At 51.7% G+C, this 26191-nt stretch overlaps 1 protein-coding gene across 3 annotated transcripts in view; it reads left to right on the top strand.

Moving 5' to 3' along the window:
• The window catches only part of Cacna1s (calcium voltage-gated channel subunit alpha1 S), a 65090-nt gene that overhangs the window by 27393 nt on the left and 11506 nt on the right, over positions 1–26191 (top strand). For 2 of the 3 annotated variants that reach the window (XM_038348672.1, XM_038348671.1), the window contains exons 11-32: positions 2285–2510; positions 3271–3478; positions 4553–4673; positions 5922–6036; positions 7456–7549; positions 8209–8278; positions 10165–10297; positions 11214–11343; positions 11888–11947; positions 14006–14112; positions 14550–14637; positions 14827–14934; positions 17206–17258; positions 17460–17606; positions 18037–18238; positions 18654–18812; positions 20483–20593; positions 21108–21191; positions 24221–24277; positions 25103–25231; positions 25445–25510; positions 26045–26136. In XM_038348672.1, the coding sequence (XP_038204600.1) occupies positions 2285–2510; positions 3271–3478; positions 4553–4673; positions 5922–6036; positions 7456–7549; positions 8209–8278; positions 10165–10297; positions 11214–11343; positions 11888–11947; positions 14006–14112; positions 14550–14637; positions 14827–14934; positions 17206–17258; positions 17460–17606; positions 18037–18238; positions 18654–18812; positions 20483–20593; positions 21108–21191; positions 24221–24277; positions 25103–25231; positions 25445–25510; positions 26045–26136 (2560 nt within the window). The remainder of the gene's footprint in view (positions 1–2284; positions 2511–3270; positions 3479–4552; positions 4674–5921; positions 6037–7455; positions 7550–8208; positions 8279–10164; positions 10298–11213; positions 11344–11887; positions 11948–14005; positions 14113–14549; positions 14638–14826; positions 14935–17205; positions 17259–17459; positions 17607–18036; positions 18239–18653; positions 18813–20482; positions 20594–21107; positions 21192–24220; positions 24278–25102; positions 25232–25444; positions 25511–26044; positions 26137–26191) is intronic. The other variant, XM_038348673.1, reaches the window with a different exon arrangement.

The following is a 26191-nucleotide window of genomic DNA, read 5'->3' as shown; positions in this document are numbered from 1 at the left end:
AGAGATAGGAAGTAGAGCCATAAACTTCATGGCCTGCTCCCAATGACCGAGTTCTTCCAGCGAAGCTCCACCTCTTAAAGATTTGACATAAAATAGTGTCCCCAGATGAGGACCAATAGTTCAAACATATGAATCTGTGGAGGAACATTGCACATTCAAACTGTAATAAATAACAAAGAGGTCTTTGAGTGGCAGAGGCAGGGAGCTCATGAACTCCCTCGTGGAGATATTTTAGCTAACCCCTCAGGGGTGGTAGCTGACTTCTTCATGCCTATGCAGGGACCATAGACAGGACCCTGGGCCTGGGTAAGGTGGGGAGCAAAAGGCAGCACACTTGCTTAGAGCCAGGGCCTGGAAAGGCTGCTTCTATGTATGGGGATCTAAAACACATTGAGAAAGGCAAGGAGTCTGGAAGTTCCCTCTGCTGGGGGTCCTGGGAGGGAAGAAACATGTCACAAGGGAAAAATTAACTTCAGCCTATATGCAACCTGTGTCCTTTAGATTCGTGCAGCCTTGTCATCTCCTCTTGTAACCTTTCTTTTACCATCTTACCATCTTTCATTGCCTTCCATGGATGGACTGGAAACAACATCTGTCTTGTCCTACAACTTATCGGGGTATGAGGTCCAGCTTGCAGCACCTTTCACAGAGCAGGGATAGTAAACCAAGACAGACCCATACAAACTAATCAAAGACAAATGGGAGCCCTGGGGGAGCCCTTCAGAAGTGGGCACAAGTGTCCTTTTTTGCAATGTCCTCAAGCCAAGGCATATGAATCCCTGGGGGAAAGAACATCTCCAGTGATGAGCTCCCGCAGGAGAAAAATCACAACTCAAATAAGGAACAGAGTTGCTCTGGGGAAGAGTCACCAGCCTGATGCACGCAAGTGAGCTGAGCAGGAACATGGCCTCATGAAACACGACAGAAGAGATGGAAGTTCAAATGAATGGAGTGGAGGCTACAGTTTCAACGAGTAAAAAGCAAAGCTGCCGTTCAGATGCGTGCACACACCCATTTGCTCATTCATTCATTCATTGCAGTCTTCTTGAGAGCCGCTTAACTGTGCCACACATTGTCAGGCAGCGTTAGTAAACCCACGTGAAGATGGAACCCTACCCAGAAGAGGTGAATTTGTGATTCCTAGACCGAGCAGACAAATAGATGGCGGTGGTCCTACTTTCCAAGATGGCAAAGATAGTCAGTAGCTAGGTAGTTTTGGCAAGCATGGGATGACAGGCAACATCCACCCTTATGGTGCTGGGCATATTGAGTTTGAGGTACCTTTGAGACAATCGAATGGTAGTGTCAAATAAGCTGGTGGAAAAATGGAGTCTGGGTCACCATGGAGAGGCTGGGTCTTGGAAGAATGAAAGGTGGGAATTGTGGTAGAGCAGCGCTGGCACTGCCGTCACAGATCATGACCAGATGGTCAGGGGATAGTGCAGGGCTCAAGACCAGCAGCCAGTGACTTGGTGAAGAATGTGTGGCAGAGAGGACTGGAGAAGACAGGGGAGTAAGTTTGAGGAAACCCTACAGAATGTGGTGTTACAGAAGCCAGGGTTCTGGAGGAGAGAGTATCTGAAAGAGCAAGCAGATGGTGACAGGATTGTGGGAGAGCAAGTACATGAATGTCTGTGTCTGCTGGGTTTGGAAACATGGAATTGACCCTGGAGCTGGATAACTGAACCCGAAGAGACCATTTGAAAGGAAGAAGAGAAGTAGCTAAGAAAGACTAACAGATACTGATAGTGGGCGTCCCAGATGGGGCCGGGCCAAGCACGGGAGAGCAGATTGCCTTTCATCAGGCCCACCCTCTCTCTACCAGGAATACAGACTGTGTTTAATGAGTTAGAGGGGACCTTCATGAATTTATACAGCTTTTCCCCTGTTAACTAGGATTAACCTCCCGGAAATACAGATTTAGGTTCTTTTGATGGGCAAAATCCACCAGGTTTTCCTAGGGGAGTTGTTGTTATTATTATTTTACATTTCTAATTGATTAATGAATTGATTGATTTGTTGGTTGGTTTTGTGGATGGGGGGCAGAAAACAATTCTGTCCTCTCCTTCCACCATATGGCTTCTGGGTATCAAACTCAGGTCATGAGCTTAGTGGCAAGCCGCATACCAGCCCTTTTGCTGGCCCCTTCCTAGGACCTAAAAATTAAAAATGGGTCAAGTGCCTTGGTAAGGCATGTGTGCTGGTAGAGGCTCACCTGGGGCAGAGGCTAGGAGGAGGAGCAAGAGGGAAGGAAGCCATGTTCGGGCCCTGCTGCCCTCTGCAGATGTCGCCAACCGCGTGCTGCTGGCTCTCTTCACCATCGAGATGCTGCTGAAGATGTACGGGCTGGGCCTGCGCCAGTACTTCATGTCCATCTTCAACCGCTTCGACTGCTTTGTGGTGTGCAGCGGCATCCTGGAGATCTTATTGGTGGAGTCGGGAGCCATGACACCGCTGGGCATCTCCGTGCTCCGCTGCATCCGGCTCCTGAGGCTCTTCAAGATCACCAAGTGAGTGCAGGCAGCCGGGACCCTGAGAGGCCCAGGCTGCAGGGGCTGACAAAGTCAGGTCTTGGTCTCACTATTACCTATGTCAGGATAGGGGAAAGGGAAGAGTTGGACAGAGGAAGAAAGGAGGAAAGGGGAAGCCCTGGAAGATGGGAGGAAGAGACAGAGAAATGTGGGAGGGGTAGGGAAAAGAAAGAAAGGGGATACGGGGGAGGGGACCATGCAGAGAGGGGAAAGGGCTTTTCATTTGTGCTTCTTCCCCTCTGTGGGGATTTGTCAAGCCCCCCCCATAGGTTCTTGAAACTGTAGAGTGCTGCGCCTTAAATACACCATGCCTTTCCCTGAACAGTTAACAACAGTACAAAATTACAATTATAATATCTTGTAACAATTTATGTGACTATGATCTTTCTCTGAAAATGTACCAGGGCACTGCATTTACAGGATTTAGTGCTGTCCTCCACCGTCTCCAGGCAGCTGAAATCACAGACGAAGGGGTCTAGGGTGTTCTTAAGCATTTGCCCAGTGCCGACATGAGCACAGGTCTTTACTCTTCCGGTGTAAATAGTGAGGAAGGAAGTTCTTTCTTAGCCCTGCCGAGGAGTGTGCAAGGAGCATGCACCCCAAGGCTAGGGATTCAGCCACAGGAAGTCCTTTGTTGTCATGTCCCCAGTCTTGTGCCATAGCCACCAGCCCTCCCAAGCATGGGAGAACCAGGGAGAAGGCCCCGCCCAGTCCCCTCCTTGCTGTCCCTCTTCCTCAGGTACTGGACATCCCTGAGCAACCTGGTGGCGTCGCTGCTCAACTCCATCCGCTCCATTGCCTCTCTGCTGCTGCTGCTCTTCCTCTTCATCATCATCTTTGCCCTGCTGGGCATGCAGCTCTTCGGGGGCCGATACGACTTCGAAGACACAGAAGTACGACGCAGCAACTTCGACAACTTCCCCCAGGCCCTCATCAGTGTCTTCCAGGTAGGTGCTCTGTCTGCGAAGACCTCGCTCTGGGAGGTTCCTGAATCCTGCTTCAGTATCTGGGAAAACATCGCCTAGGCCAGGAAGCCTTTCTTGACCTGTTGGTGGAGTTCAATACCCTTCTCATTTCCTATCGCCTGGACCTTGGGCCATTGCAGTCCTGTTCGGTTTGTCTCTTTCCCTGGAGCTCTGGCTAATGGCGCCTAGTTTGTTGGTTTCTCTTGGTCCCTGGTGCCTGGCAGAGTGTGATAGCAGCTGGTGTAAATAAATACTTGGGGGTAGATTGGATGTCGAAGGTGCGCTGCTCACATCTCTAGAGCAAAGTCAGACGAGCTGAAGGCGTCCTCTGCAATCTGAGAAAGCCCAGGCATCTGAGACCCCTCTCTCATACGAGAGGCACAAAGGCTGCCTGTTTCCAAAAAGCCACTCAAGGGATCATGGCTGGGGTTCAGAAAGTGACCTTCAGATCCACAGCCTCCCAGAGGAGCTTTCTTAGTGTTGAGCATAGACATGTTCCTTTTCATGTCACCAATATCTCACAAGTCACCATGCCATACCGGCAGGAGTGGTAAGCGACCATCAGTCCCGCAGACGGCTTCATGGCTTCATCCTGCCTTTCTTCTATTCACTACCTCACCGGCTGACCAGGGATGGTGCTTTCAAGGGACTTGACATTGCTACTATTTTTGGAAGCCGGGGTAACAAAGGCCTGGCTGAGTGCAGTCCACTTCAGCCTGGGGATTAAGAACAGAGTAGAGGCCCTATGATCAAACTTGGCCCTCGAGAGGCTTGATAAGACTTTTTCCAACCACCCCGAGCAGCCAGCCCTTCAGTCTTGGGCTCCTCTCCTGAGCCCACTCACTCCTCCCCCAAGCCCACTCGCTCCACCCCCGAGCCCACTCGCTCCTCTCCCAGCCCACTGGCTTCTCCCCTGAGCCCACTCTCACCCTGATAGAATTGTAGAGAGCTGAGGTGGAGCAATGAGGGCAGCAGGGAGTGGTCACCTGGAGGGTGGGGACTGGGAGAGCTGACTCTGGGTGATGTGTCCTCTCACCTCGCGCTCCCTCCGCCTAGGTCCTGACAGGGGAAGACTGGAACTCGGTGATGTACAATGGGATCATGGCCTACGGAGGCCCGTCCTACCCCGGCGTGCTCGTCTGCATTTATTTCATCATCCTTTTCGTCTGTGGCAACTGTATCCACTCGGGGCCACGGTGCAAAGAAGAACTTGGGGGAGTTGGCTTAGCAGGGAGGATCAGGGGTCCCCATGTGTCAGGAAGGCGGTCCCTCTGGTTCCCAGGTTCGTGGAGTGAGGAATGGGACACAGTAAAGGTAAACACGCAGCAACAATATAATCCTTTCCACCAGAAATGTCGGAGAGCAGCGGGGATGATTAGCCGTGAGGTTGGTGAGAGCCTGAGGCAAGTGGGAAGAAACCCAGGGCTTAGCAGAGACTCAATGGAGATGGTGGGGCAGCCCGGTCCAGCAGCTCAGAGGCAGGCAGGGAGGAGCCAAGGTGTCCTCCAACCTGAAGGAGAAAATTTTTATTTGGTTTATACTTTCATATTATGGTCTGTCATGAAGGGAAGTCGGGGCAGGAACTCAAGGAAGAACCTGGAATCAGGAACTGAAGCAGGAACCATGGGGCGGCGGCTCTCAACCTTCCTAATGCTGCAACCCTTTAAAATACAGTTCTTCAAACTGTGGTCACCCCCCAACCATAAAATTACTTTCATTGCTACTTCATAACTGTAACTTTGCTACTGGTATGAGTTGTAAGGTAAACATCTGCATTTTCTGATGGTCTTAGGCGACCCCTGTGAAAAGGTCGTTCAGTCTCCCAAAAGGGTTGCAACCCAAAGATGGAGGATATCTGGGAGGGATGCTCCTCACTGGCTCTATCCCTCTGGCTTGTTCAGCTACCTTCTTGCTATAACCTAGGACCACCTGTTCAGGGTGGGGCGGGTCCTTCTACAATTAGCAGTTTAAATAGAGAAAGTTCCTAAATTGAGGTTCCCTCTTCCCTGGTGTGTCAGGTTGACAGCGGAAGCCGACACAAAGCTATGGCCAGGGATCAGTCTGAGCTCTGGGACCAGGAATATTAAGCTAGGATAGGTCAAAAGGTGAGCTAAACAGAGAGATGCTAATGGCACTCGAAGGGTCCTAATGCCATGCTGTGGAATCTGACACCGTGGTGAGTGGGCAGGGATGAAATCAATGCCCCTTGCTTTGCCTCACTCCCCGGGATCCCTGTCAGGCAGCTGGGATCTGTTCTGGCAGACATAGAATAAAACTGCAAAGCTCTGATGGATTCAGGTCCCATCAGCAGTCAAGCTTCCCTGAGGACTTGCCTATGCTCCTGGGCCTGTACCCTCCCACCGAGTGCAGCTCTGGTGAGAAACGGCCTCCCACCACAACTCAAGGCTCCTTAGCTGGCCTTCAGACATCCTGCTCAACGTCTTCCTGGCTATCGCTGTGGACAACCTGGCAGAGGCAGAAAGCCTGACTTCTGCCCAGAAGGCCAAAGCTGAGGAGAGGAAGCGCAGGAAGATGTCCAAGTGAGTGCCGCACCCTCTAGGAGAGAGCTGGACGGACTCTGGCTGTGACCTTTAGGCTCTAGGCCTGGTCCCTCACCCTTGAGCTGGATGAGCAGGGGCCACATGGCACCTCCTCTTGGGGGCAGGCTTCTCCAAGCAGGACATTCAGGTCTTCAGAATTTACGCCAAGAATTTTTTGGGCAAAACTAGAGGCAGATTGGTCTTCTAGACAGGCCTCAAGGAATGCAATGATCAAGCCTGGTGGGTTCTGAGACTTTCCCCCTCACGGTCCTGCTATTCAGTGATTGTACCCTTGGAGGGGGTCATTTATGTTTGGAGCCTTGGGCTTCTGTGAAGTAGGGGTTGACTTCCCAGCTCTCTGCTGATCTGTCCCTCTATGATTGGTCATGTCGCTCTGTGCCTGGTGCTTCTGGGAGTAAATAGGTTTTTTTCTTAAATATTTATTTATTTATTATGTATACAACATTCTGCCTCCATGTATACCTGCACGCCAGAAGAGGACACCAGATTTCATTACAGATGGTTGTGAGAAACCATGTGGTTGCTGGGAATTGAACCCAGGTCCACTGGAAAAGTAGCCAGTGCTCTTAACCACTGAGCCATCCATTTCTCCAGCCCCCGTGGCATTTTTTTTTTTTTGGATAATGTTTCCCAAATTCAAACTGCGAATGAACCATTGGAGGTTTTATGCAATATAGAGTCCATGTCAACCGGTCTGAACCAGGTGGGATGGATGAAGGCTTGAATTTTCAGCCAGTTTCCAGACAATGCTAATGCAACTGGGTTTTGGAGGATCACAATTTGGGTAACTGAACTTCAGTCTGGAGCCTGCTTCCTTTAACGCACATACCTGCAGGAATGGGATGCTCATTTCTTTTTTTTTTTTTTTTTTTTTTGGTTTTTCGAGACAGGGTTTCTCTGTGGCTTTGGAGCCTGTCCTGGAACTAGCTCTTGTAGACCAGGCTGGTCTCGAACTCACAGAGATCCGCCTGCCTCTGCCTCCCGAGTGCTGGGATTAAAGGCGTGCGCCACCACTGCCCGGCGGATGCTCATTTCTTAAAGGCTAGATGGAAAGAGCTGGGGAAGAGAGACCAACGAAGACCCCAGGCATTTCTAGGCTTGGAACTTAGACAGACAGGCCATAATTCCATTCTGAATCCTACATGAAACAGGTACAAAGCCACTCCCCACTCATTCTCTAGAACGAACACTGAGAGTCTTGCTTGAGTAGAAGTTCACACCTTCTACCGCAGAGAGAAGGCTTGCCCAGGCCTACTGCCCTTCCCATTTGGTGGCCATTGCTGCTCTTTCCCCCATAGATCCCCCTGAGCCGCTGGTGTGAAATCTTCCTAAGGGTGTTGTCAGCCCCAAACCATTCTTACAGTTTCTGCCTTGGATGTCCTTGCTTTTTCACTTCAGGGGGCTCCCAGACAAGTCTGAAGAAGAGAAGGCGACAATGGCTAAGAAGCTGGAGCAGAAATTCAAGGGTGAAGGCATCCCCACCACGGCCAAGGTGAGGGCTCGTGCAGGGACTTGTATAGGCTGGCTGGAGAGCCTCTGAGAGTCCCCTGGCTCCTCAGGTTACTCAGGGCACTTTGGGGATAGGAAGGAGACACAGGGTAGTGGGGGGCAGCATCCCTTGCTCTGGGAGGAGAGCCAACATCTACGTCTCTTCCGGGGACTCCTGTGTGGACAGGCACAGGCCCTTCAGCCTGGGAGCCAGACTTCCTTGGAGTCCTGTGCAGAACAAGAAGGCAGCTCACCTGCCTACCCACAGTTTTACCAAGAGCCTGGCTTTCCACTCCTGCCAGCCCCACCCTGTATGTTCCAGCCGGGCCTGGCTCACCGTCGTGGAGAGTGAGGAAAGGTAGTCGTGAGCCAGGGTCCCAGGCGCAGAGAGGTCGGACAGGTTGGACTGGAAAGCTGTTCTCCTGTAGAGCCAAGGGAAGACAGTGAAGACGGTCTCAGACCGGCTAGAGCCTTTGTGTGTCCAACACGGGCTTGGTCAAGTCGTATACCTTGTTGGACCTGACTTCTTATCTGTAAGCCATAATGACCCGGCTCCCATCCACTTCTCAGGTTATAGGAAGCACTCAGGAATCTGAACAACGCCCTCTAGCGCAAACCCAGTAAGTTCAAACATCTCACCACCTCCACTCTTCCTTTCTACAGCTGAAAATTGACGAGTTCGAATCTAACGTCAATGAAGTGAAAGACCCCTACCCTTCGGCTGACTTCCCAGGTAAGGATGCCAGAGCCTGGGCTGAAGCGGGATGCTGTTGAAGGGGCAACATGCTGATGCTGAATTCTCTATTTGGATGTGTTCTGTGCATCTCCTACTTGGATCAGTCCATGTGGAGGCCAGAACCCTGGAGATGTCCCTTCTCCACCCAGTCTTGCCAAGAAGCAACCTGCAAGCTTGCCTCTCCCTGCAATATACACAGCAAAAATAATATTCCACACATGCTTTCATTTACTTTTATTGAGTTCCAGCTATCTGCTCTGTGCAAACGAGCACAGGACTGACAGACACACAAGTTCTCCCTGCCCACGGGGTTCTATCCAAAGAAGGGACATTTCATTCATATGTTGATGGGGTAGATCACTCCCTACCCTGGATCTCAAATAAAACCATGACTGTCAGACTGCCGCCGTGTGAAAATCCACAAGAGCAACATGGAAAGGAAGGCAGATAAAGCAGAGCATCCCCTGAGTGCATAGAGCCACCGGCTGCTGTGTGGACCCTGCTCATCTGGACCAAGGGCATGATGTATGACAGAAGCAGAGCCAAGCTGGATTAGCACCATACAGCCTCTTGGGAAAACCAGGGGCACAAGTGCTGTCAGGCTCTGTTAGCTCACTCTGGGGGTCCTTCTTACCGTGGAACCGGCTGGTTAGCTTGAGTGTCTCTCAGCTCCGATTGGCCTTTCTGTGCTGGGAATGGCAGCATTTGGTACCCAGTTGGCCTTCCACAAATCAAACAAATGATCACAGGAAATGATTTTCCAAAACAAAGTTTGGAAGGCAAGGCTGGCCAAATTTCTTCAAATATCTAGCAGGAGTAAATATTGAGACCACGTCATGTGGAGTTGTGTCAACTCATGGTTAGCCTCTGTTGGGTGTGCGTGGCTGGGTGACCGCTGTGGGAAATCTTATGTTAGGGGAAGGGGAAGGGGCTAGAGAGAAATGAGAGCAGGGTGTGGAGAATGTGTGGGCTGGAGAGAGGACTGACCAAGACCCTGAATACATTTATATCTAACCTCTTTCCAAAAATAAGTTGAAGCAACTTTTGACAAAAGTTCTGTGCAGTCTGGGCCCTAATGCACAGCCCTGTGATCCCAGCTCCTCTAGGGGCGGAGGCGTGGGGAGCCAGGTCAGCGGTAGGGTGGTGAGACCTTGGGTTCAATTCCCAGTGCAAACACAGACTGAGGAATAAAGAATTGAGCGGAGCTGCAAAGATGCAAACGCTAAGGATGAACCCTCTCTGCAATAACAGCCATGGCAGGCCAAGCAGATGTGAGCGCCATGCTGGGGAAGGGGTGGGGGCTCTTAGGATGGAGAGGAGTGGGGATGCGATTTGGGTGGGTTGAGGAAGCCACAGGTCTCTGCCACGGAGAGAATGGAATCAGGTGCTGTTGGCACACCTGAGGGTCTTGGCCAGGTTGCTAAGGTGGGGAGGAGGAGCTGTCGGTGGAGAGACCCAGGCAGAACACAGCTTTAGGTGTGTGCTCAGAATGTGCTCAGAGTTCCTTTTCCTCCTCTCTGCCTTCTGCTTTGCCTCGCTGACCACAAACCTGGCCAAAGCTCAAGAGATCCTGGTCCATTCTGCCCACGCTAGAAATTCTTCACTGTTTTTAGAATCCTAACCCAGGATTAAAGGCATGTACTACCATGCCCAGCCAGATTCCTCAATCTTGTTTGTGGCCCTACTTGCAGAAGGTTTGGGGGACTTCTGAGCTATATTGTACTCTATATACCAAAAGGAGAAGGCCCAGGCCGTACCTTGCTAATACCCCAAACTGGCCTTTGCTTAGCAACTTCAGAGGCTCCTGGGAGGACTCTGAGCACAGAAGCCAAGGGCCTGGCAAGGTTTGGAAATATCCCTTCTCTCATTCCCTCTCCCCACAGGCGACGATGAGGAAGATGAGCCTGAGATCCCAGTAAGCCCCCGACCACGCCCTCTGGCCGAGCTGCAGCTGAAAGAGAAAGCAGTGCCCATTCCAGAGGCCAGCTCCTTCTTCATCTTCAGCCCCACCAATAAGTAGGTAGCGCTGAGACATCCAAGGGGTGCTGAGGAGGCTCTGAGACAGTGGCTCCCCTCCCCAAAGAGATCCACTCTGGGTTCTCCCCATCTTCGGTACCTTATGCGCAGCTCACTCCTTTAGGTTATCACAGTGAGCTGGGGTGTAGCTTCATAACAGAGTTTGCCTAACATGCACGAGGCTCTGGTTTCAATGCCCAGCACATCCCAAAAATAAAATAAATGAACAAAACGCTAGTATTTCCGGGAGAAGTAGTGCTTTTAAGTTGTTTTTTTAAATTTTTATTTATTATGTATGCAGTGTTCTGTATGCATGCATGTACACCTGCAGGCCAGAAGAGGGCACCATATATCATTGTGAATGGTTGTGAACCACCATATGGTTGCTGAGAACTGAACTCAGGACCTCTGAAGAGCAGCCAGGGCTCTTAACCTCTGAGCCATCTCTCCAGTCCCTGCTTTTAAGTTTTTCATCAGTAATTTACACCTACGAGGGACTGTCATTGCTAGTTCTTTTCTAAGGGCAGTTTTAGACAGGGCAAGGAGACGAGGTATGGAGAGAGTGGGAGTACTTATTAGTATTATAACCTTCCGTTTCGGAATAAGCAGACTTCATGGAGTTTCTTCTGCCCCAGGGAAGAAGATCGGCCTGCCCTGTTCTTGGCTGGGGAATCCTCATGGTGGTGGGCACTGGTAGAGGGGACAAGTGATGAAAGAGCTCAGTTGGGAGATGTGACTAAGGCTGAAGGAGCAAAGTGGGAGCCAAGTCCTGCTTGTTCAGCCAGGGGCTCGTGTGGGTGCTCCCTGGCTGGGCGGGGACAGCAAGTGGAGTCAGCGTCCCTGTATGGGACAGAAGCTAGTGAGGCCTGGACTTCCAGCATCTCACAGCTCGCGTCCTCCCACCCCACCTCACCAGGATCCGTGTCCTTTGCCACCGCATTGTCAACGCCACCTGGTTCACCAACTTTATCCTGCTCTTCATCCTGCTCAGCAGTGCTGCGCTGGCCGCTGAGGACCCCATTCGAGCTGACTCCATGAGGAACCAGGTGACGGCAGCCCCTTCAACTGGTTCGGCACCCCCACCCCACTCTGGGGTCCAAGTTCAATTGTATTCTCTATGTGGCCAGAGGCATCAGAGTCTCTTAAAGTTTCCGGAGGGCTGGAACTGGCCACTGCCATTCTCAACAGTGCTACCATAGCAGAAACACGTTAGGCTCTGCCTGCCTGCCCTGAGTAGAGACGGTGCTGGCGGTTATGATGGCAGTCAAGATGGTAATGATGGTGGTGGGATCGATAGTGTCGATGATAATGGTGGTAATGATTGTAGTGATGTTAGCGGTGGCGGTGATATTAATGGTAATAATAGTGGTGTTCATAGCGATGATGGTGGTGGGTGTTGGTGTTGATAATGGTGATGATGTTGATGTGATGATGTAGTAATGTTGATGGCAATGGAGATGGTGGTGGTGGTGGTGACAGTGGTGGTGGTGACAGTGGTGGTGGTGATAGGTATGCTGGTGAGGATGGCTGTGGTGGGGCCATTGTTTTCCCAGTTCTCTCACCGGCTACCTCCCTTTGTCCCACCTCCAGATCCTTGAGTATTTTGATTATGTGTTCACTGCTGTTTTCACCGTGGAGATTGTCCTTAAGGTGAGTGAAGACTGCAGCGAAGACATCTCTGGGGATGAAGTGTCTCTGAGATGTGGGGCTCCAACCTATACACAATGGCTCGCTTGGGGACACTGCTAAGGAGGGGAGGGAAGTAAGATTGAGATGAATGATGGTAGGAAAGACTAGTCAGGTCCAGGAGGCCACACAGGGCTCCAGCTCCTAAGCAAAGGGGAGCGAGGCAAGGGAGCAGGTGACTGAGTGGAAGGTCAGAGACGAGAAATATACCCAGCTGTGGGGATGAGAAATATACCCAGCTGTGGGGATGAGAAATATACCCAGCTGTGGGGATGAGAAATATACCCAGCTGTGGGGATGAGAAATATACCCAGCTGTGGGGATGAGAAATATACCCAGCTGTGGGGATGAGAAATATACCCAGCTGTGGGGATGAGAAATATATCCAGCTGTGGAGACGAGAAATATACCCAGCTGTGGGGATGAGAAATATACCCAGATGTGGGGATGAGAAATATACCCAGCTGTGGAGATGAGAAATATACCCAGCTGTGGGGATGAGAAATATACCCAGCTGTGGGGATGAGAAATATACCCAGCTGTGGGGATGAGAAATATACCCAGCTGTGGGGATGAGAAATATACCCAGCTGTGGGGATGAGAAATATACCCAGATGTGGAGACGAGAGATACACAGCTGTGGAGACTAGAGATATACCCACTGTGGAGACGAGAAATATACCCAGCTGTGGAGACAAGAAATATACCCAGCTGTGGAGACAAGAAATATACCCACTGTGGAGACGAGAGATATACTCACTGTGGAGATGAGAAAAATGCCCAGCTGTGGAGACGAGAGATACCCTGCTGTGGCCACCACCAGTCAGAAAAGCACAGGTCTTCCACATGGAAGACACGATTAACCTAATAGCCACCTGGAAGGTGCGATTTGCCCACAGCCCCTCTCTCCAACCACCAGGCAAGTTCTTGTCCTCCTAGAGTTCTCAAAGAAGTGACCATTGGGAGTGTCCTAGTGAGAGTTCAGTAGACTTGTAGACTCCAGGCTAGCTTAACTGTATCTTGGTCACATGCTATGGAGTCTAGCTGTTTAGAGAAGCAGAGCAGGTCTGGAAATGCCTTCTACTTTCGGACGGAGCTCCAAATGCCGCACCCTGCTCTGCTGCATAAGAGCAAAGGTTTTTGCAAATCAGGAATTCCAAGCTTTTGAAAATTTGTTCAAAGTTTACCCTCACTTGGGCTGGAGATGTGGCTCCATCAAGCAAACTTGTCTAACATTCATTAAAGCTGGCTTGCATTCTCAGCTCTTCGGAACAGCGGGGCTGGTGGTGTGTGCCTGCAATCTGCTCAGTCAAGAGGGGAAGGCAGGAGGAGCCGAAGCTTAAGGTCACCTAGGGTTACATATCGAAAAAAGGATCCTGGGTTACCAACCAAGACAGAAAGCAATTCTCTCATCTAAAGGAAGAACCATTGCCCTGGTTTGAGTTTCTATAGCACAGCCCTGTGTGCCTGTTCCTGAGGTGGGCACACCGGGTTCAGGTTATCACAGTAATGGGCTCTGATGAGCAGGGGGAGGCTCCATCTCCGACTGGAACCCATAACCACAGGCCTTTGTCTTCTGGTAGAAGAGGAGAGGGTGACTGGATGTAAGGAGCAGAGCAGAGAGAGGAGTGTTCCCCTTCCGGTGCTCCCACCACTGACAGTGGAGCCGAGGGAGAAGGCAGCTGCCCAAGACTCAAGGAGGACTTCGGGGTGAGGTGTAACAATTAGACCTGTGCCAGCCAGGGAGTCCCCAGAGGAGGGACAGCCAGGCTTCCCACTCCTGTGAAGGAGAAACCAAGGCGCATGAACACATCTGGAGGAAAGAGCTCCTCCCACTCTGAGGACAGATACCGGCTCTGGAAGTGTCCAGGGTTTATCTGAAGCAGACAACAGGGAGTGCTCTTGGGCTACAGCAGGGAGTTGAGTGATGTGACACCCCCTGAGACAGTGGGCACTCTCCAGAACAGATGCCTCCAGATGTTGTCTCTCTCTCTCTCTCTCCCTCACTCTCTCTCTTTCTAGATGACCACCTATGGAGCCTTCCTGCACAAAGGTTCCTTCTGCCGCAACTACTTCAACATCCTGGACCTGCTGGTGGTGGCCGTGTCCCTCATTTCCATGGGGCTCGAGTAAGCGGTGGCAGGGCCCAGTCCCAGCACGAGGTTGCCCTGTGTCTGGACCTCAGAGCAGGGCTCCAAGCCCTGTGCATGTGTTAGGGCTGTAGTTAGGAACATCCATGGGTCATCCCCAGCTGGGCTAACGTGGCAATGCTAAATGTTCAGAGCTTTGTATTTGAGACCAGGGGTGGGGTGGGGTGAGCAAAGAGAAGGCAGCCAGACCTCCAGAGTGGGGACCACGGGCCCAGGCTTGAGTCATTTCTAGTCAAATAGAAGAGACAAAATCTATGTTCACAGAGAAGTGAGCCAATGAAACTGTCCCCCACGCTCAGGGGACAGCTTTACCCTGGGGTCAGGGAGGCCTCATGTGGAAAGCTCCAGGTAGGAGGTGACCAAGCCTCTGGCTGCCACACACACCTCTAGGCCCCACAGCAATCTCCTTCCTGCAGGTCCAGCGCCATCTCTGTGGTGAAGATATTGAGAGTTCTGAGGGTGTTGCGACCACTGCGAGCCATCAACAGAGCCAAAGGGTTGAAGGTGAGAGAAACGGGGAAGGGTCTGCATCTTGGCCGTCCATGGGGGTGAGGATGAGGCAGGCCAGCCAGCTTTCCCCACGGGCCTCGTTGTACTAGGAGGCAGAGTCTTGCATTCCTAGGGTTCCCTGAGCAGGATGGTGGGGTGCAGTGGGACAGCTCCGGTGCCCACCTACCGCCCCTGCCTTTCTAGCACGTGGTACAGTGCGTGTTTGTTGCCATCCGCACCATCGGGAACATCGTGCTGGTCACCACCCTCCTCCAGTTCATATTTGCCTGCATCGGAGTCCAGCTCTTCAAGGTGAGGCCCTGACTGGCCAGCGGCCCTTCCCCGGCCAACTTGAAGGATGTGACAAAAGCCAGCCACTTCTTCTCAAACAAGAGAACCCCCAAATCATGAAAGCAAGTGACCCCGACTCTATGGTGTCAAAATTAGGGAAACATCCTGAGCCTGTTTGCCAGGCGATGCCTGCTGCTAGTCTCTGATTCTCTGAACACCCTTGCCGTTGTATCTGCTGTTACCCACCAGCCCTATAGTTACCGTTCCTCTCACCAACGTTCCAGCCTCCACCTACTATCGGGGCTGCCTACAGCACCCTGGCTCAGCTGCAAACAGGCTGTGCAATCCACGGTCCTGGCTGTGATGTCTGGCATCATCCACTCTGCCCAGGAGCCTCTACAGAGGCCGTCTCCACCTCTCATCCACAGTTCACCTTATCTTACTGACTCTTCCCTGGGAGAACGCAGCTCTTCAGTTTCTCTCAAGGGATGTCCTTCCATGGAATTTCGATTTCTAGATGCCTCTGGCTCTTATGCCTCCTTTAGGGCACTGAAGTTGATAGTAGAGTGTTCGATTTGTGCTACTTCCTAGCATGACTCCATTTGCGATTCCATGACCTCAGGCAGCCTTAGACATGCAAAGGGTCACTTCACTATGGCTCATTCAACCAGTATGGAAGAATCGCTTCCTCTGTAGATGGGCCAGAGCCTTGGCTCAAAGGCAAATCCACAATCCTTCTTGAGGACGTGGTACAGGCTTGGAGGAAAGTGGTCAGTATCTGGCCTCTCAAGGTCCCTCGAGAGGAGGGCTCCTGTTGACCACTGCCCTGAAGGAGCCAAAATGCTTATAATACCTGGACATCCTATCAGCCAGCTTGACATGGCAGAGAGACGCCCTCTTCCCCCAAGTCTCCTCCTCCATTAGACTCCCCCAGGGAAGGGTCTTGTGTATTGCTTAGCTCTTACCCAGGCATCCAGTCCAGGCCTGGCAGGCAGGAATCCACCATCACATACCATGAAGCAACCAATGAGGATCCACCTTTTCTTTGACTCTTATGTGCTCTCCATGCAAGAGCAATGACCCTTCGACATGCCATATCTGCCCTCCAGTCTCAGCCAAAGCCCTCTGGGTCTGTGCACCCAGCAGCTAGAAGCCTTTCTGGTACAACCGGCCTTTTACATCACATTTTACTCTTGGAACATGTCACATATACGGCACAGGATGCCCAAGAGTCTGGCGTAGCTTTCTGGGTAAAATTATGTGGGTTCTGGTTTCTAGTACCCAGAACCCTGCTCAGTACCAGTGAGGTCTCTTACTCCACCTCCACCCTCTGCTCTAGCAATCTTAAAGGAGTGACCTGAAGAAATGACAGAGTTGGGGCTGAAGATATGGCTCAGAGGTTAAGAGCGCTGCTTGCTCTTCCAAAGGTCCTGAGTTCAATTCCCAGCAACCACATGGTGGCTCACAACCATCTGTAATGAGATCTGATGCCCTCTTCTGGCCCACAGGCAGGCAAACCACTGTATACTTAATAAATACCACTGTATACTTAATAAATAAATAAATCTTTAAAAAAAAAAGAAATGACAGAGTCCTTGAAGGTGGCAGAGCAGTTGGGCCCCTTGATGGAGGCATGCCTCTCTCAGGGCCTTCCAAGGAACTGGACTAGAATTCACAGATTCCAAACCTAACTTAGTCTCAGGATGACTTGCATCCAACTTTTTGTTCAAACCAAACCTTTTGCAGGTGTTCAGTATGTGATAAAGACTAATGGAAAATGTGTTCTAGCTGTAGTCAGTTTCAGGGAGATGGGGCCTCATCTGGGATGTGCTAGGGACCCCATCTAATGCTGAGGACACATTTAAATTTGTCAGAGCCCTACTGGAAGGGTCCATCTGTTGGCTCTTAGCAGCCTTGGACTGCCCACAGGCAGGAGAAAGGCAAGGGTGAGGACAGCTCTTCCCTTGTGGAGTGTGAACTGTGAGGGAGATTTCTTCAGAGGGTGATAGATGGGAGCCTCAGTGGCCACCTCTGTCAAAGGATCTGGGCTGGGTGTGCTTACATCCTCAGGTCCACCCTTGGCCATTCCACAAATGCCCACCTAAGGTGGCAGCCAGGCTAGGTGGGAGGCAGCTGGGGAGCATGAAAATGGATTGATGATGGCTTTGCCCTCAGAGTAAGAGAGGAAAAGCCTCCTTCTTCCCTTCTCCCTCCAACCAAGCACCCACAGAGCCCACTCTCTACCCTGTTCCTGACCATGTCTCCATCCCTCCTTTTCCCTCCTGGATGCAGGGGAAGTTCTACAGCTGCAATGACTTATCCAAGATGACTGAAGAGGAGTGCAGGTATACCAGGCTTTGCCAGCTGAGGGGTGTGGGATGCTCAGATGAGGAACATGGTGTCCTTCAGGATGGGAACTGGGGTAGCTGTGGGGAGGGAATGCCCAGCCGTGTCCTTCCTTTCTGTCCTCCTTCTCTGGCGTTTCTGACACACTTACCCCAGGGGAGGTGGGTGGGGCTATGGAGTGACTGGCCTCCCTGTGCCAGGGGCTATTACTACATCTACAAGGATGGAGACCCCACACAGATAGAGCTGAGTCCCCGCCAGTGGATACACAATGACTTCCACTTCGACAATGTGCTCTCAGCTATGATGTCGCTCTTCACAGTCTCCACCTTCGAGGGCTGGCCTCAGTGAGTAAGGCCTGGGGTCTGGGTCCTTGATGGGTAAGTTAGGGTGGGATCAAGAAATCAGCAGCCCCCATTGGATCATAGCAGCCTGTGGCTGTGCTCGGCAAACCCACTGACTCATGTCACTCCTTAGTGTGCCTGACCAGAGGACTCTGACAAAACATGCCCAATCCCCTGGCAAAAGCAAGCCTCTCTCCACACAGGGAAGTCTGAATGGTTGACTGAGGATAGTTAAGATGCCCCATGGAGTGGCAGAATTGTGGCAGGGTGGGTTCTAGCCTTCTCTTAACCAGTTCTGCCTTCTCTCTCATTCCTTGGCCGTTCAGAAAGTCTCATGGCCCATGAGATAACACCCACCTTCCTGGCCCGGATCTCAGTCTCATCATCCCAGTCCTCATTATGCCATTATCCTCTCCTCTCTGCCCACCTCAAGGCTACTGTACAAGGCCATAGACTCCAATGAGGAGGACACGGGCCCCATCTACAACAACCGAGTAGAGATGGCAATCTTCTTCATCATCTACATCATCCTCATTGCCTTCTTCATGATGAACATCTTTGTGGGCTTTGTCATTGTCACCTTCCAGGAGCAGGGGGAGACTGAGTATAAGAACTGTGAGCTGGACAAGAATCAGGTACCGAGCCACCCGCTGGAGATGGGAAGCAGAGTCCCACAGGCCCATGGGGAGAGACCCCACGGAGGCCCAGTGCTAGTCTGTGTACCCCGTTTGCCTCCAACCCGACGCAGTTCACACTGGTGGAGGGAGGGCTTTATGGAACTTGCCTGTTGTCCCCAGAGGAAGCCTTTCAGAACCTCTGCCCTGGGGTTGCAGCCATGATCAGAATGGGCCAGGATCACTCGAGGGGAACCCAAGATGCCCAGTGGAATTCAATTTGTATGTCATCCAGAGTTCCTCAGCCCGTAGTGCCTGGCCACAGCTGTTCCTGCACCGCACACCAAGCTTCCTACAACTCCATGATGATAGATAGATACAGGGATGGAGAAAGGAACCTCTTGGTGCTGACCTGTCCTGTCTTGTTCGATCCTAGCGCCAATGTGTACAGTATGCCCTGAAGGCCCGCCCACTGAGGTGTTACATCCCCAAAAACCCATACCAGTATCAGGTGTGGTACGTCGTCACCTCCTCCTACTTCGAATATCTGATGTTTGCCCTCATCATGCTCAACACTATCTGCCTAGGCATGCAGGTAAGGAGCTGAGGGACTGACCAGACTAAGACCTCGGGCCTGGGCAGGGCAGGGACACAAAGGCGTTCCCATTTCATCCCAGTAGGTATCTCCAGAACACCCGCTGCATGCCAGCTGCAGGATACAGGACTGACCTGATCCCAGCCTTGTCCTTTATGGTTTATTTGTTAAGGAGCTAATTCAAGCATCCGACTAGATGGGACAGCAATTCTGCAAACAGGAGATGGATGCTGCAGGCAAGGAGGACACGCAGGGAGCAGAACACACATGTCCTCTGTTTTCCCTTCACCGTTGCAAGACTGGATGGCTGGGTTGTTTGGAAACTTGGCTCTGACCCCCCCCCCACCCCCCAAAAAAAATAGATTTAGGACTCACAAAGCAGGAAACCCTCTTGGGAGAGAGGCCACCTCTCATTGATTGTATCATCGTCAGTAACATTGCTATTAAATTAAACATCTGGTCCCTTAAGCCCTATGTAATAACACCTTCACAGCTAGGCTTCCTGCTCCTAGGAGCCCAAGGCATACTAAATATACATTAGTTGCTTTTCTCCTAAGAGAGACCAAACATCTCACATAAAGCACTTAAGCAGGGAGAGGGTTATTTGGGCTTGTGATCGGAGGGGACACAATACAGACTGTAATGGTGAGGAAAGGCACAGTGGCAGGCAGCTACATGATGGTGGGAACATGTGGCAGCTGCTACCATCTCGACAGAACAGGAAACAGAGACAGAGTGGGAAGCAAGGCTTAGATATAACCTCAAGGCCCCACCCCCCAGTGACCTGCTTCCTCCCAAAGGACCACAGTCTGGGGACCAAGTGTTCAAATACACAGGCCTGTGGGAGATGTTTCACATTAAAGGACCACACACTGTAGGCTCATGGAGTCCTGGGAGGAGACTCACTGAGCTACATGCTCTGGTCATGTAGAAGAATATAAGCAACAGTTTCTTTGGGACCAAGTCGGGCAGCAACTGTAGGCAGCACCACTGAGGGGTGGGGCAATCAGAAAACCATTCTCATCCACCTGGAAAGGTTCTGTAGAAGATGTTAGAAATTCATCAACTTTTAAAAATAAAGCGAGTTACAGGACAGGCTCCAAAAAAAAAGCTATAAAGAAATCCTGTCTCAAAAAAAAAGAAAAAAAAGAGCAAGCGTCTCAGGTGGTCCATAGACTGTTAGACTGTTGACTGAAGCATCTCTCATCCCCATCACTGGGATAGCAGACATATAAGATACAGGAAACTTAACTAACTTTGTGTCCCCTTAGACAATGTGATATCAACCTCAGAACACACGGGGTCTTCTCTTTAGTCCTCTACCATAATGACTATGCAAAGCCCTGCCCAGAAGACAGACTGCCAATTCTGGTCACCCAGGACAATGTGTAAATAATATCTGGCCTTGAAGCCTGCAGGCATACTTTGTGGGACTGTGCTTGTTGAACTCAACAGTCTCCTCTGCCATTGCCTCTTACGGGGTGAAATAGGCCTGAAGGATATACTTAAGATCTGGTAGAATCAGGGGATTACTAATCTCCCAGTTTGCTGAGAAGTGGGCCTAAGGACAGACAGTAGGAGCCGCCCGTGGAGGGGAGGCATCTGGGATCGTGAGCTGCAGCTGGTAAGTCTGGCCCTCCTGGCCCAGCTCTCCCATATTGCTTCTCCAGCATTACAACCAGTCGGAACAGATGAACCACATCTCGGACATTCTCAACGTAGCCTTCACCATCATCTTCACCCTGGAGATGATCCTCAAGCTCATAGCGTTCAAGCCCAGGGTGAGTGACTGTGGCCTGGGAGGAGAGACCTCGACCGCCTTCTACTGACAGCCCTTCTGCCTAGACGCGACTGCTCTCAGATGCTGGGCACTGCATCTGTGGATCTGTCCACATCCCCTGCCTCCCTTTCTGCCTCCGAAGCATGGGCTCTGGACTAGGATCTTGCTTTGTCTCTTTGGGTCTTGACTCCACTTCCACAGTCTCATCCTAGTCTGATCCAGTTCTGTGCTGTCAAGCTCTGGCAGGAGTTTTAAGGGGGGCTGTGGGGGTGAAAGAAATTCCCATGTAGACTAAGCTCCCAACCACCCCCCTGCCACTGATGCTCTAGGGGAAAAGAATTAAAAATTAGAAGCCAGGAAGAGAGGAGAGCTGGGATGCTAGAACCCTGGCCTGTCCAGCACCTTGGTGGGTGCCCCTCACTACCACCACCATACCTCTCCCCCATCCCTGGAAACAGTCAGAGCTGCTTCCATCCACAGCTCAGTCCTTACTCATCCATGGCCTTCCTTCCAAGGGCTATTTTGGAGATCCTTGGAATGTGTTTGACTTCCTGATCGTCATTGGCAGCATCATCGATGTCATCCTGAGTGAGATTGATGTGAGTATGGGGTGGGCGGAGCCCTCACTGGGGTAGGGCTCTTGTTCAGTCTGCAGACATTTATGGAGCCCCCATGCCAAGTGCAACATGACACCCTGGGCGTTAGAACGGCAGAAGGACAAGCCTTCTGCCTTTGAGGAGCTGTATCCTCTAGAGCAGACTGTTGCCTGGGGTACCAGAAGGATTCGAGTAGGCCCACACAGCAGACATCAAGAACTATAGTGGCAAGCAGAGGTCATCTGTGGCTGGGCTGGGGAAAGTGTAGGAGGTGGCAGTGGAGTTGAAGAGGGTAGCAAACCCCAGGCAGGGAAACTTCTGGAGAAATGTGGGAGAGGACGTGAAGAGGTCAGACATGCTGGGATGTCTCATAGATCCATGAGGACATGTAGAGGAGCTAAAGGGGCTGGGCAAGGCTGGGAGCCTGGGAACTTCATGAGCCCACTCGCTTTATAAGAAGTCACTGGAGGTTTTGAACCAATCATGAAAGGGCTTAGATCTCTAGTTCTGAGATGTTAATCTAAAGGACTGAAAAGGCGGCTCTTCTATAAGGATTTGGTCTTTTATGCCAGATATTAAACACTTACTGAATATATGTGCCTTGTATACCTCTGGGTGCTGGAGGCACACACAGCCGGGAAAAAATTGTAGGGGGTAGCAGACAATAACCAAATCTATCACATGATAGGATGCATGACAATAAATACAAGTGGGTGAGGATGGTGCATGGAAGGAAACGAGAGGGTGGTATCTCGAGCATATTGGAACGGAGATCTGAATAGAACAAGGGAGTCAGCCATGCAGCTATGGGGGGGCACTTTTGTAGAGCAAAAGGAGACTATGTCAAGGGGCTGTAGGAGGAGCCTGTCTGCTGAATGCAGAGAATAGCAGAAGGCCCTTGAAGCTGGAATGGAGAAAAACAGAGATCAAAAGCTGGGGTCAGATCTCCAAGGCCATCGTTACACCTTGGATTCTATTCTGAGATAGTGAAGAGCTCTTTGGAAGGTGAAATATGGTCAGACCACGGTGGCTGCCGAGTTGAGCCTGTGCACAGAGGGACCAGGGCTGACCCAGGGACAGCAGCCAGGAGGGGCTTGCAGCAGTCCATATGGCAGAGGACAGAGCAGGGTTTTGGCTGCAAGAATGGTAAGAGGTGGTTCAACTTGGGATATATTTTGGATGCTGAGCAAACAGAGACAGGAGTCTGGAAGAGGAGATCCAAAGATCAGGGACAGAAAGGAAAAGACAGTGTCCTCTTGGGTTGTCATTGAGCCACACCCTGGAGCAAGGCAAGGGCAGAGGAAGACAAGAAGGGTATTCATCGGCCTGGGCTACTCTAGCTGGGGAACAGGGAGCTTGTACCCAAGGGGTAGCTTTTTCGAGGCAGGAGATTCATCATAGGTGGGGCCTCCTTCTGAATGTCCTACCTGCTGGTCCAAAGCACCAAGTCGATGGGAAAGACAGATATCAACCCTGGAAATGCCTGAAAGGGGAGCTCAGCTGAGAAAAGCCTGAGTCTGTGAGGAAGGGGCTCTGGGGGACGTGGCACCTTCTGGGGACTTGGCTACCACACCGACTGTCTGTTACACTAGGGGAGGATCCTGGGAACCCTGTTCACCTCGTCACAAATGGTGACAGACAGCTCCATCTGCTCAGGCCTGATGGGGATGGGCTCTGGGCAAAAGCGGGGGTGGGGGTGGGGAGAGAGACAGAGAGAGAACGTGTAGTGTATATGTGCTGTGTGTTTTCATGCATGCTGTTTGCAGGGGAAACATGTCCTGTGGTCTGAGAGCCACCCTTGTCACAGACAGCCTGAAGAGAGAACTCAAAACAGCCAGAATAAAGAGCCCCAATTGAAGTAGTTACTTCTCAAAGTCTGAGGCCCATGCGCCAGAGACCGTTCTGAGAAGGGGGTCATGGCCCTCCCTTGGTTTTCAGAAGTGGAAAATTTCCCTTGCCAGGAATATGTGTTTGGGTCGTGTTAAGATTGATTTACATTCCTTACATACAACCTTGGGAAAGTCCTTGCCTGTGAGTTAGAACCGCAATACCAGCCCCACCCTGCCCTGCTCACACGCACCTACTGGTTGTTTAAAATGTAGCTGACGGCATTGAGCAGCTAGTTCCTAGCTTTATTCAATTTTCATTGTGATTTAAATGGCCACTCATGGTGAGTGGCTACTGGACAGACTATCCAAGTTAAGAACAGAGTCCCATGAGATTCTCTGGTGTGCCCTGAAATCTCTGAAACCAGGTCCGTTCCATAGTGACGGCTCTGCTGGCCTGCTGGGCCCCCGCAGGGGCATATGTCCGGTATAATTCTCTAGATGAATCTGACACGCAGCCAGGACTGAGGCCAGTGGTACAGGGAGCATGAGTGCTAGGGCCAGTCTGCCTGCAGTCGCACGGAAGCTCAGAGATAGCTTCTTTCATTAACCCGGGGCTCCCAAGACGGGCCCCTCCTCAAATGTAGCCAGGGAAAAGATAGCCACTCCTGTATACCCAGCCATTGAGAAGTCAGGCCACTGAGATATGAGCCTTGATCCTGGTCCCAGCCCTGAATCGAGGGACCCCACGTGGGAGGAGGAGTCTCCAGTTTCCTCCAACTCCACCCACTTTGCCCCTGGAAGCTGGACCCCTGTGAGGGCATCCACCCTGGTTACAGCAGATAGGGGCATCTATTTATAATGATGAAAAGGTATTTCTCAGTGTGTCCTTAGTAAAGATGTTCCCTGTACCACATAACCCAGACCAGGAAGAACCCAATCCCTTGCCCTCCATAGATGAGATGGGACCTGTCTGTCCACTCTCCCCTCCCCTCTTATTCCTCTTGCCTCGTGGTTCCCATAGAGCTTGGTCCTCGCTCCCACCTACTCTCTGCCCCAACTGCAGCCACGTGAGGTCTCATCCCTTGCCTGTCTTTTTCTCTCTTTAACTCTCCTTGTGTCTGTCCTTTCTGACAACTCTCTTCACCTCCCTCCCATGTGTTTCTCTTCCCTTTCCTCCCCTCCCCTCGTCTCTTTTCTCCACAGACTTTCCTGGCCTCCAGCGGGGGACTATATTGCCTGGGTGGAGGCTGCGGGAACGTTGTAATTTCAGGCCGCATGAGCCTGTTTGTCCTGCCCCTGCAGCTTGCATGCTGAGCTGGCTGCATGGATCGCATGGGGTGCCCTCAGAAATCGGGGTTCCTTTCGCTAGATCAGGCTCAGTGAGGGTTGGAGTTTGGGTAGAGGTGGGGGCTCGGTGGTAGAATATGCATGGATGTAGTGGCTACCTTAGAGCCCTGAGCAATGGATGGAGGATTTTCCCATACACTCTCTATAGATGAGGGCACAGGACCTCCATGACAGTTTAGTGGGCACAGGGAACAGGGTCCAAACTGGCATACAGGGAGCAGGATTAAGGTTGGCACAAGGGCAGGAGCTTGCCCAACTTACAATATTCAAGAGTAGGGCTGGGCAAGAGGGGAGTGAGCACCCTGAGCGTATGGCAAACAGCTTGGTAAAGCTATTGGATGCTTCTGGAAGACTTTATGGACCACCAGATACTTAGCTTAGTGCTGGTTTATAGAGAAGGAGAGATGAGCAGGAAGCCAGCTGTGGGCCTCGCTGCAGCCTCACCCCAGAAAGAATCCCTGCTCTGCTCCCAAGCACGGGCTTACTGCATAACTTGGACCCTCTTGAGACACAAACACCAGAGCCCTGCATCTCAAAATGGTCCAAGGCTATTGGACAGTAGGGATTGTGAAGTGGGGCTGGAAATCTTCCACTATGGATTACTCTCTCACACACACACACCACAACACACACATACACACAACACAACGCGCACGCGTGCACTGCATCTCCTGCCTGCCCAGCCCCTTACCCATGAGTGCCAGCCCCAGACTGACCTTTGGGGCTGCTGCCCCACAGGACCCAGATGAGAGCGCCCGCATCTCCAGCGCCTTCTTCCGCCTGTTCCGGGTCATGCGACTGATCAAGCTACTGAGCCGGGCAGAGGGTGTGCGCACCCTGCTATGGACATTCATCAAGTCCTTCCAGGTACGAGTGCCCAGCCCAACAGGCCAAGCCCAGGGACCCAGGAAACTGACTCAGGGATGCCACTAGCCCAAAGTGGGATCCCGGGGTTCCAGAGCCAGGCAGGTCCCTGGTGAGCCGAGGGAGGACGGGCTACAGGGCTCAGGGCTGTGGTTCTGTGGGCGGCAGAGCAGACAGGTGAAACACTTGGCTGATGCTCTGTCCTCTTCTGCACAGGCCCTGCCATACGTGGCTTTGCTCATTGTCATGCTCTTCTTCATCTATGCCGTCATCGGGATGCAGGTGAGAGGCAGGTGGGCCCACGGCAAAGGATGAGTGTTAGCCAAGCTAGAAGGTGTCTCTGTGGACCCAGAAACGTCACCAAACATGCAGCTGAATACTACCTTTCCCCGTCTTCCACAGCAGCCAAGGGGTCATCTCTAAACTGAGAGAGGAGGTAGAACTGAGCCCCAGATGCTCCAGTGTTATGAGCCAGGGTGTAGCAGGAGAGACTCTAGCACGAGGTGCACTTCAGGGACCAGATCTGGTCTCTAAAGCCTTAGCTGGAGGCTTTGCCCCAGAACCCCTCCCCATAGCTTCACTAACTTAGTGCTTGCTGTAGAGAAATTGTCTAACCCCCCCCCCCTCTTTGGTTCAGTTTGATAGCAAGAATGTTATGTGATCCAGGAAAGAATCCAATGTGTTTGGCTTCGGATCTGATGTGGCCTGAAGTGGAAGGCATTGGGGAGAAATTAGGGAGAGGGTAGGAGCAAGTGAAGCAGAAGAAGTGGTGGGAGTTGAAGAGACACTTGTATCCTGGTTCTCTGTGCTTTGCAGATGTTCGGGAAGATAGCCATGGTGGACGGGACGCAAATAAATCGGAACAACAACTTCCAGACTTTTCCTCAAGCTGTGTTGCTGCTCTTCAGGCACGAGTGCCTGGCTTTGCTGGGTTCCCCTCTGTGCTCCAGGCAGCGGTGGCCC

The sequence above is a fragment of the Arvicola amphibius genome, chromosome 12, assembly GCF_903992535.2.
Source record: "Arvicola amphibius chromosome 12, mArvAmp1.2, whole genome shotgun sequence".
In the NCBI taxonomy this organism is placed as follows: Eukaryota; Metazoa; Chordata; class Mammalia; order Rodentia; family Cricetidae; genus Arvicola; species Arvicola amphibius.
This window is presented reverse-complemented; position numbering and strand designations above follow the sequence as displayed.